Source organism: Alligator sinensis, unplaced genomic scaffold, assembly GCF_000455745.1.
Source record: "Alligator sinensis unplaced genomic scaffold, ASM45574v1 scaffold226_1, whole genome shotgun sequence".
NCBI lineage: Eukaryota > Metazoa > Chordata > Crocodylia > Alligatoridae > Alligator > Alligator sinensis.
Window position 1 is genome coordinate 840,453 of NW_005842028.1, and position 11,221 is coordinate 851,673.

Consider the following 11,221-nt stretch of genomic DNA (forward strand, 5'->3'; position numbering starts at 1 on the left):
GGAATGTGGGCACAGGCAATATGGTGGAGGGTGCAGGTGCCAGACTCCAGATTTTGCGTGAGGGGGCCATGCTCCCCCCCACCCCGATTTCTGAGCCCACAGCAGGGCACAGGGCTGTAGCTGGGCCAGACCAGCTCTGGGCAGGAGCCACCTCCCAGCAGGTGGGACCTGGCGCAGAAGGGAGCGCCGTACCACCATGACCAAGGTGTGGGTGCAGACATCGGGGGGGGGGGGGGGCGGGCGGCATGTGCCCCCCCTGTATTGCCTGTGCCCCCACCCCCATAGACTTACTTGAAGGGAGCTGTGGGAGCTGCTCTCCACCACCCTGCCTAGCTGCCATGTGCATGTCTGCGCACACACGCATGTGGCACTCCATGCCCCCTGTGTTCCACTCTCCGCAGCACCAAACAGCCCCTTGCAGGCTGGAACTCTGTCAACCTGCAAGGGGAAACCCACTATTTCCCAGGTTTTTTCCCCTTAAAGGAGAAAACCTGTGTTTTTCTGCAGCAAACAGAAAACTTGGATCCCTGCTTATTATTCTCGTACAGCACAGTTACATTCAATTAAATGAACTCTGTGTGTAAATAACTGTACAAATGCTACTTAAACACCCATTCCTGATTATTATTAGGCACATCCAGTAGGCTGATTTTACACCGAGCTTCAAAAGTAACTATGACTAATATATGTTCATTTGTTCCTACACAGTAGTCCACAGCCCAGGGCCACTACTGAAAATAGTACTATTTTGGGTTTCTGTATCCCAGCTACGAATCCATGAAGAAAAGAAGGAAAAGGACCAGGTCACAGAAGCATAAAACGTGAGGTATGCTCAGCAGTCTGAACAAACTTTCAAACACAATTTTTTCCTTATGCAGTCAACCCATAAATTCTATTTGTGCCTTAGCCTACCTCCTAAGCCACCACTCAATGCAGCATATATGAAAGAGCAATACTAGGGCAGTAGTTTCACAATACAAGCCAAAGCCTGATGAGTATTTAAAAAGCTGGCCCTGAGATTAACACTTCATGCTATTCTGGTGAAGTTGAAGAATAGGCAAGTTTACATTGTTCTATTGCCAGATTTAGGATGCCAATTGTGGTATCCTTTTCCACAGCCAAAGGTAGCATTTGTGCTACCTTATATACTAGTTGAAGGTAAATCACTTTTTAACCCCAAAACTCGATGTGTAAACTATGAACAAAGTTATTTTACGCAAGCTATCTGACCAAAAATAAGCTTATCTAACTAAAACCAAAAGGACTACTCTACAGACCGTAAGAAAATTAAATGACTATATGATATATTCTACATGGGCTTTTAAATAGTTAAATCACCTTAATACCCCAACACCTTCCTGTAGCACATTAAATGCATTTGTCGCATGGGATTCATACGTTTTATTTGACAGGATCCAATTTCCTTTTCTACTATAATGCATGTAAACAAAAACAGCAAAGATATGCAATCACAAACATGCACGTGAGGCTTGCAATTAAAACATACCCATCTACACCAAGTTTGAATAGCATTAGCATCTTTCTAAGATCTGGTCTTTCCAAAGAGCAGCCACAAAATTTCTGAATCAGCATCCAACTTGATCTTATTATAGCCTTTCATGCCTACCTCCCACTCCCTTAATCCTGTTCCTGGCACCATCTTCCACATTAGCATTCAACACTTACAAAGTCACAGGGACAGAACACACTTTGAAAATGAAGGCTACCCCAAACTAGTCTCTTCTAGCAAGCACTGGCATCTCTTATCCAAAAGGGACTGGGTTACAGGAAGGCTTTGCTAAGTACCACACACGTACAACAGGAACAACCCATAAAGGACACTAGCTAAAAAAGGCTGGATTCTTCCTCACTACCCCCAGTCTTTCCTAGGTGTACTAGGTGGTGCTGAAATTAAAAGGAAACCAAGGACTCTATTGCTTACATGTTTTAGCCATTTATCCTTCCCCCTCCAAAATGTCCTCCATCTACATAACTATCTGTGATTTCCACTTCTGAAGAACTCTATTCAGGATGGAGCCCATGGACTTTTGTTCATACAACAGTGTTTCCTGAACTGAGATACCCCTACTGGAGTCAGGGTTTATGTTTATAAATGGGTCCTGGTACAAAAAAAAGTTGAGAACCACTGGCTTAAGCTATGGGTACTAGTCTCCCTCTCCCTCCTGCCTCCCTCACTCCTCCTACCCTCCTGCCTTCCAGTTCTTGCTGGGGCACTGCGTGGCTTCCCTTCCCCCACTTCCCTGAGAGACTATGCCTGCCCGGAGCTAAAGGGTAACCGGTAAGCTAACCGATTATCACTGCACTTATTGGTTAAGCGATTAATCATTTAACCTTCCACATCCCTATCTGCTTCCCAGGGAAAATTGTGTCTTGAAAGTGATTTAACGCATGTGCTAGCTCCCTCTTGCTGCCTGTACAAGCATACTTCAGGAAGTCTCTCCACTTCTTTGACTGCTTAATCCAATATCATTGAAGCTAGCTAAGCAAATCCAAGTAACAGAGCATAGACACCTATAACTTTTTTCACATTGGCATTGCTTTCATTGCTACTATCACTGGTGCTACATCAGCGGAAGGGGTACTGGGGAATGCTTGAATTGAATTGGACACTGTTTAAAACTCTGAAATATTGTTTTTGCTAAAACTAGGTCTGTGATCTCAGTGTAGCCATCCGAAGTATAAAGCTTTGAGTACATTTAGGGGCAAAGGAACAGGGAAGGGAACAGGGAAAAGCCAGAAAAAATGAAGGGAGGAAGTAATATTGCCCCATTCAAATCCATTGCCACATCATCCCCAAAGAGAACCAACCACTGCAAATTATTCCAAAACACAAGGCAGCTTTGGCTGGAAACATCTTTTCAGCTTTAAAGACTGTGACCATTCCTCAAAAAACACGCAGACAGCCACATGAGACCCATGCTTTTGTAACCACAATCACAAAGTTAAGCCATTGTACTTGGAGCTAACCTCAAAGGCCAAGTGCAGTACATGGCACCTGCTCTTTTGGAAACCAAGGCCAGAAAAATCACACTTCTCCAGCCTCCTACCCACAAACACACCAACAATCATCAAAATTAAAGCACTAGTCATGTCTCATAACATGGAGAAATTTTTAACAGCCATAGATAAAAGAAAAAAGTTTCCTGGCATGTGTAGCATAGTCTGGAGGAGATTCTATGGTGGCCCCTCTTCTCCAGAGTACAGTCTTTTAATCAATATAAAGAACTCCATTAAGTACATTCTATACCAAAACAAAGTCCCAAATTGGCATAAATGTGTAATGTTCTGTATTAACAACAACACACTACCCCATGTTCAGATCTCCTTTGACAGCCAATGCTGGATTTTCCTCAAATTAATCTTTTGGATGTTATCCACTACCATCTTAGCTAATTCCAAAAAGTCAGCAGTGAAAAGTACAGTTGCCAGTTCTCATGGTGCACTCCTTTTAATTTATTTAACCATAATGTTCAATGCAGCTATAGTTGTCCATCAAGCTATCAAGCAGAGGGCTCACAGTTCAGGTAACATCATTTTTTCATCGTTATTGTTTATTGGTTTCTCCATATTTGAACTCATTTGTGGAAAGTGAAGTTACCTACTGCATTCATCGATTAATTTTCCACCTGAATCCTGTACAGTCTTGGGCTTATTTTGGCTCCTTTAGCTTCCCTATTTCTTTCCTCTTCCTTAAAAGGCCCAGGTCATGGACAGGTGTTACATTTCTAGTGCGAAATATGCCATTCTAGCATGCGAAAAAAAGTGTGCAGCCATTCAAGCAATTTTTCATGGGGAAAAAAAACATGGCAGTCCCACCAAAAAAAAACCAAAATAAAAACAAATACACAAAACAACCCCCCCCCCCCCAACTTCTTTAACATCACTGCATTCTTTACAGCAGCAATGATTTCCAGGGCCACATGTAACACCTGTCCAATTATGCAGAGTACCACTGGCATGCCCTGGACCTCCAGCATCCCAGGAGGCTGTGCTCCTTGCCCCCCACCAAAGGTTCTAAGGCCCCTGCAGGGAGGGGGCTGATTCTGCCAGGTGTCAAGTTGGGAACCTTTTGCTTGCAATTCATAAAGGCCACAGCTGGGACAAAGGGAAGTCCCTGCAGCCTTCCTGAAGTGGTACCAACATCAGAACCTCCTCTCCCCCTACCACAAACTTTGCCCATGAGGCAGACAAATCACCGTGCCAAGGACACCTCCCACACTGATTCCTCCACTGTAGACTTGCCTATGCCAAACTGGTTGGCAAGCTGGAGATGATGTAGCTATATACAGTGCTGCACACCAGCCTGTACTGTCCTGAACAAGCTCTCTGAAGAAGCAGTGGTAGGCTTTGACCCTGTGCCAAGAGGAACACAGCATACACTGGACCTGCTGCATCAGATTTAAAAGAAATTCCAAGTCTTCTCTGCATTCATTTTCCTGAACTCCTCTTGCCATACAGCTTCACCAACTAGTTCCCTTAGTTTGACAAAACTGGTCCATTAAGGAAAACCCCCAAAATAAAAATAAAATAAAAAAAAAATAATAAAAAAAATTACCTCCCCTTAACAAGAGACCTATTTTGTTTTTCCCGGTAATTATTTGCAAATTAATCAATTCATGACTAAGGTCATTTTCTATAGTGCCCTTGTAACTTACCCAAACTTCCCCCCAAAATAGACTCATCTGGATTAGGAGCTGCAGGGTGCATGATCAGCTGGGATCCATTACAGAGCGAAAGAATAGACAAGCCCCTTTGGCAGCGGAAACTGAACAGATGTGCTTGGGATTGGCAGACACCAGGGAAGGTGTGGTGGGCACCTATGGCTGTGGGGCCCACATGAAGGGAGTTCTCCAAGCTCATCAGCTTGTTGGCATGGCTTCTGGAGATGGCACTGGCAGGGCTCCAGAAACCAGAGAAGGAACAATGCTTTTACTTACCCCCAGCAAATTCAGTGGCAGGACAAAGGAAGGGCTGCAAATAAATGTCTGTTCACAGTTCAAATTTTATTTGTAGGGTAAGGGAGCAATAATCTATCACAGTAAGCAAGCAGAAAAGTGCACATTGCTGCATGTATTGCTAGGACATGGAGAATGAAAGCCTTTGTGGCAATGCACAAGTTATTTGAAAAATATTCATTATGTGAATAAGTTACAGCACTTTTGGTGGTGGAAAATCATGTCTCTAAAACAAAGAAACAGTGTCTTTAGCAAGTCCCCTGCATTTATGCTAAAAAAATTAAGTCCAGAGCAAGACAGTATTGGAAAAAGCTACAGAAGGTCTACAGGTTTCATATACATACACCCCCCCATGTCTACATATATCTATATAGATATATACATCTATGCAGACCCACTGTCACCTGTGAGAGAGACACACATGCACACTTTGAACCAAGGCTACAACCTGGATACCCGACACATGGAGGATATAAAATTTTAGCTGATTTTTTAAATGAAATGGTCATATTTTCCCAAGGAAGAACCAACTGTGACCACCTGAAACCTGAGAGACTGTTCTTGCCTTGGTTCAAGGTAACTGGCATCACAACAGAGCCTCACAGGAAAGTTGAGAAACTCTTCACCAGCTAAGAACTGCCTGCCCAGAGGAGCTTTCCATCTACTGACTCCTCTGTGAAATCCTATGAAACATGAACTTTCATTTCTACCCAGGAGAACTTTTACAATCTTTTCTCTGATGCCTGATGAAGGCTGTTTGCGCTCAAAAGCTTGCAAGTAAAGAATTTTTTTTGCAGAAGTCTTGTTAGTCTAATAAAAGATATCACTTCTACCATGAGCCCCGATTGCTTATATAGCTCATGGGTGACAATGGGTCCATTATTTAAAAGGCCTCTCCCTCTCACGGGAAAAAAATTGTTTCCCTTTTCAAGCTTTGCTATGGTCAGATACCTGAAGAAAATCATCATCTTAGTCTCACCACTTGTTTTCCCTCCCACAAAATCATCTCATTTGTGGCTTAATACATTGTTGTAAAAATACCTGATGTCAAAGGAAAAGGTGGTCTTGTCTTAGAAGCACAGATTAAGAAATTACTTTGTATTAAAAACATGAGTAAAGAGTTTTATCATACATTAGCAGAATGGTCTCTGAACAGAAGTTTGTTTAAAATTTTCCAGAGCTCCTGCCTCAATTTGTCCAACCCACAGTACAAACCACGTTAGAAATCCTAACTGCACATTTAAAAAACACTGCGTGTTAGTTTACTTAATTATTCCAAACTTGTTCAACTAGAACTGGGGGGCAGAGGGTTAGGGAAGTAAAGAGGTTATGCTGGGAACAGACCCTCCAACTCTCCCCATTGTCATGACCCAAAGGCATGATTGTGTGTGCTTCGGCACCAGAATTATCCCCGCCAAGTTGCAGCTTCATTGCACGGGAGAGTTTCCTGTTGCAGAGGAAAACCCCGGTGCAGGGACGAGTTTCCCGCCTTTTCTGCAGCTTCTTTTGCAGAGTTCATTGCTCATGTTGCAAGAGAAATGCACGGTGCAAAAGAGTTCCCGCCACCGGTATGTAAATTCGTTCCCCGCTATTGGCTAGTTTTAAATTATTCCCACGTGGCGGCTAACGATTGGCCTGTTAGCCGTATAAGAGGCTTGAGCGGTTTCCGCCCAAGCCGAAGAGGACTCCACATCCATCTCGTGGGGACTCTGGATACACGGCAGGGTAATAGAAACCCTGTGTGAGATTCAGAGGAGCTTGGCGACCTGATCCATCGCCCACCTCTTCCCGTCTTCGAGCGCGACTTTTATAAGACGTACCTACGATTCTGATTTTGGTGGCTCGTTCACCCAGAGCATCTGGAGCTCTGTTCCGTGGAGCCTAGCAACCTCCACGAGACCATCTGTGTTGTCTGTCTGTAACCGCAACTCAAGCAAGTTTTCCAGCCTACACCACTGCCATCTCGGTGTAAGTAAACAATCTTTAAAACTACCGCTAAGCGTTTGTGCCTAATTCCAGCTCGACGGCCTCCCCTCTCTGACCCGGCGTGCCCGGGCTGCTGGCCACAGCCCGCGTGCCACACGGAAAAGGGCTCGGGTCGCTCCCGGCCCGCACACCCATCTGTCCAAAAACCTAACTATAGTTGAACTAAAGGTGAAACAGAAATATTGCATACTCTGCAAAGGCATGTTACATGTGTATTTAGTACACCAGGACCCACTGTTTCGGTCTACAATGGGACATGGCCTGCAACAGGGCACCCTTTAATATTCTACAAGTTTCCATTCTCTTTTGGCTGTTATACTTTTCCCTATATTAAGATATTCTTTCATTTTCTCTACATTCCTAATGGCAGACAGGAGAACCTTGAACTACTTTCCCCTACCTAGGCCTAGTTCCACTTCTTAACTCCTTTTGCCCTCTTGATAGGAAAGACACAAAAGGCTTCATTCTTCAACAAATTCTTGTTTAGGTCTTTGTTTGTTTTACACAAATCTCAAATGGGAATGAGGGAGGTTGACCCCAGCTACTTACATGAATGTAAAAGCTACATGTCCCCTTTTAGAACTTGCGTTTTAAAGCACCTCTTTCTTGTTGAATGCATTGCTTATACTATGATACAAGCCATAAGAAGGCTAACTTTGTCTGTTATTATAGATCTATATCAGATAATCTATCTATCTATATATCTAAATCTATATATTATTATTTTTTTTTTAAACCTTGAATTAACAGATTATAAACACGTTCGTTTATCTCACAGGAATTGGCAGGGGAAATTAGCATGAACACTCCTCACGCACTGTTCCAAGTGACTGTTTACTCTTTACCCATGGGAAATGGAAGAATGCCTTTAGGAAAAAAAACAAGCATTTGCACTTAGAACAGATAAGTAAGGGGCATCTATGCTAACCCCATACAAAATGTGCTAATTAGCAGTTAATTCCAAGTAAAGAAAACCAAGTGAAGAGTCACCCTGTGGGAATAAAAAATTTTCTGCTCCCTCCTCAAGATTCTCATCAGAAGGGCTCTTGCCCCCAAGTGTCTTCGTGCCTCTGGACTCAATTTTCTTCCTATTTAAATTAGCATTGAAACTAGGGTAACCCATCAGTTTAGCATACTTTGAGACTACATGCCAATTTTACTGGGACATTTCCAATTTCCTGTAATTTTTTTTTTCCACGAAGCCTGGACTACCTGTTTTTTTTAGTACATCAATTAAAAAGAAAACCTACAAAATGTTATTTAATGTGTAACAATACCAAAGCTGTACTTTTGCACAAATTTCACAACTTCACGCTCAGTATTTCATGATGAATTCAGACAACTAAATTACCAGAAAAATCTTCTTTATGAGAAACTCATACAGTTGTGTTGCTCATGCTGTTCAATTATAAAGTTGACAAGAGCTATACCAGCCTACATGTGTACACACTGTATTGTTGTAGGGTCCCAAGATCCCCGTTTTCTTTAGATTCTGAAAATGTGATCAACTTTATGCCTATATCCCTAAGAAAATAATCAGGGCTTCTGGCACCCCAATCTGATACATGAACAAGTACCATGTGTGAGAATGGGAAAGGAGACCACTGTTCCATTCCCACAGTAGCCATTTATAAAAGGAGGCAAACCTGCTATGAAAGCTACCTTTTCTTGTTTTTAATTCTTGCTTGCTTTTCCTCCATGTTCTGTGAAGGAGGCAGAGTGATCCAGCAAATACCCAGTTTTGCTCTCCATTCCTCTGAACACTCCGAAGGCAAACCAAGATAGAGACACATGGGCAGGGAGGTGGAATTATTACTTCAGGGGCCCAGAGCAGGCTTCAGCCCCCAGTACATATTATGGCATCCAGTGAATAAGCAAGTTAGAGAGATGGCTGCCAAAATGATCAATAATTAAATACTTAACCAAAAGTCTAATAATAATTTTTAAAATGGCAACATTTTTAAACATCCTACTAATGTTCAGGGAATAATTATATAGCATTATAGATGTGACTGGCACTTAAAAAGAAGACCTGGGCCTTGCCAGTTTAAACTATGCCAGAAAAGCCCTCTAATGGAGATACAGTATATACCAGGAGGAATTTTTCTGCCGGATTAACTACATCACACCCCGAAATGACATTAGAACTCTGTTGGCATAGTTGCATCTGCACCAGTGTTTTTGCCAACATACTTGTATCAGTTACTGTGTGGTTCTCCCACATGCACAGAGAATCCTAGACAGCATGTGTATGGTGGCAAAACTGAGGCCTGTGTTCAGCAAAGGACTTCTAGACTATACTAAGATTCACTGGCAACTGTGCTCTGGTCACTCGAGATGACACCAGCACCACTGAGCAATATTAAGCCTCGTCTACACTTAAAGCAGTTTGCCAGTGTAACAAGAACACAGAAGCAGATGATACCAGCCAAGAAAATTCATGTAACTTGAGCTAGCTACCAGACAGAATAAGCTATATCAGCAAAGAGGTCCTTTGGTCAGTAAAAAAAGCCTACACTGGGAGTTTTTATTGATGTAACTATAGCATACATTGAGCAACAAACCAATAAACTTTGCTCAAAGGGTATGTCTACATCATGGCTGGACAACCTGTAGCATGCATGCTACAAGTGACATAGGCAACTGTTGTACATGGCACAAGAATCCCAGGCACTCAGTAACAGGAGGGACTGGAATGGAGACGGGGGCACGGGGAGGTCCAGCCTCTGATCCTGTGGAGCAGAACAGGGGCCGGATGCTGCTCTGAAACAAGGAGTCATGGATCATCACCAAAACCATGTTTACCCCTGCCTGGCCTTATAGCTGACACCAAATTCAAAGCTGTGGATCCTTGCTAAGGATGTACAGAACTATGGCAGTTGCGGGGCCAAGAGAGGGTCAGCCTTGCTCGTGGTGATGACAAATCTCTCATAGGGAGGCTGGGGCCCTCATGCCTCCATTCCACCACCCAGGGCACAAAGTCCATCAGGTGCACCTCTAAGCATCACATATCAGAATGGCAATGGGAGGGGGGGGGGGGGGGGGGAAAATCAGGGCCTAACTTGGGGTACAGTTGCCAAAGAGGGTGGCCACCATGGCTCAACATAGATAAATGTCATGCTGTATAAAAATACTGAACGTGAGTCTTAAAAAAACAGTGCAAACATCTTTCAAACAATGCTGCAAGAAGCAACTGAGCCAGATGAAGTATTCTGTCAATGTACTTGAACTGCTCCGGTTCCCAAAGCTACCCCAGGAGTCTTTACACAATCTTACAACACAGAGTGTAGGCATACTTAAAAAGTTTACAGTGACAAGAGAGGGGAATAAAATGAAGAAAACAGGAACAAGTTAGAAAGTTTCAAGTCCCAAAGTCATAAGGTTCCTGGTATTTACATGGTATGACTTTAATATATTAAAGTGACCAGGAGTAGTGAGTTAGGGGTCAGAACCAGAGAAGCTAAGGACACAACCAGAACAGAGCAGGTTCCCACCCTGTGGGACCAGGAAACCTATTATAAGCAAGTGAAATGGTAGAAGGAAGGAAACAGTGAAGGGAAGCAAAACTAGTAGAGCAAGGGGTTCTAACAGGGGAGTGCGTAGCTTGAAGTCATCATTGTCCAAAGGCATCCACAAACTCAGATGACAGTTCCACAGTGGTTGAATTGCAAAGTGTTCTTAACCATAAATTTAGAAACTAAAATGAGGTCTCAAATACTTTATCTGACTCCATCGTACAACTCGATTTATACATCTGGATCAGGCCTGCTGGCTGGGCATCTGAAACAAACGACAATCAACGTGTCAATTATTTGGGGGGAGTGGGAAATAACAGCCTTACAAGGCTCTTAAAAAGCATAAATAACATCCCATTTTCCTCCTTCATTTTAGACAAATATAATAAGCAGTTTGCTCTGAAAATCCTAATATAAAACTTAAATCACTAGAAGGAAGCTGTCAACATACTGCTGTTGTTTTTGGTTTGCACCATTTCCAAATGAAAGTTAAGTTTTTGTTGGGTTAACCACATACCTGGTAGTCCCCACACCTGCATATTATTATGCTTAGTGCAGCTATTACTTTTCTACAATCTAACCACTGCTAAAGTGCATCCAGGATGCCATTAGAAGCAGAAATTGTCAGTTTGACATTGGCCACAAGATGTGTCCTTGTATGTTTATTACAACTGTGTAGCAATGCGCTGGGTGTGGCTGCTCCTTTAAGGGAGCTAGCAGCCTGTGAGGCTGCTTGCAGGTAGG

General features: G+C 43.0%; 1 protein-coding gene across 3 annotated transcripts in view; it reads right to left on the minus strand.

Moving 5' to 3' along the window:
• TLE1 (transducin like enhancer of split 1) overlaps positions 1–11,221 on the minus strand; it is a 92,548-nt gene that overhangs the window by 49,201 nt on the left and 32,126 nt on the right. The window contains exon 2 of one of the 3 annotated variants that reach the window (XM_025202501.1): positions 10,681–10,742. The exons of the other annotated variants lie outside the window; for them this stretch is intronic. Within the exon in view, the coding sequence (XP_025058286.1) occupies positions 10,681–10,742 (62 nt within the window). The remainder of the gene's footprint in view (positions 1–10,680; positions 10,743–11,221) is intronic. 3 annotated transcript variants of the gene reach the window in all.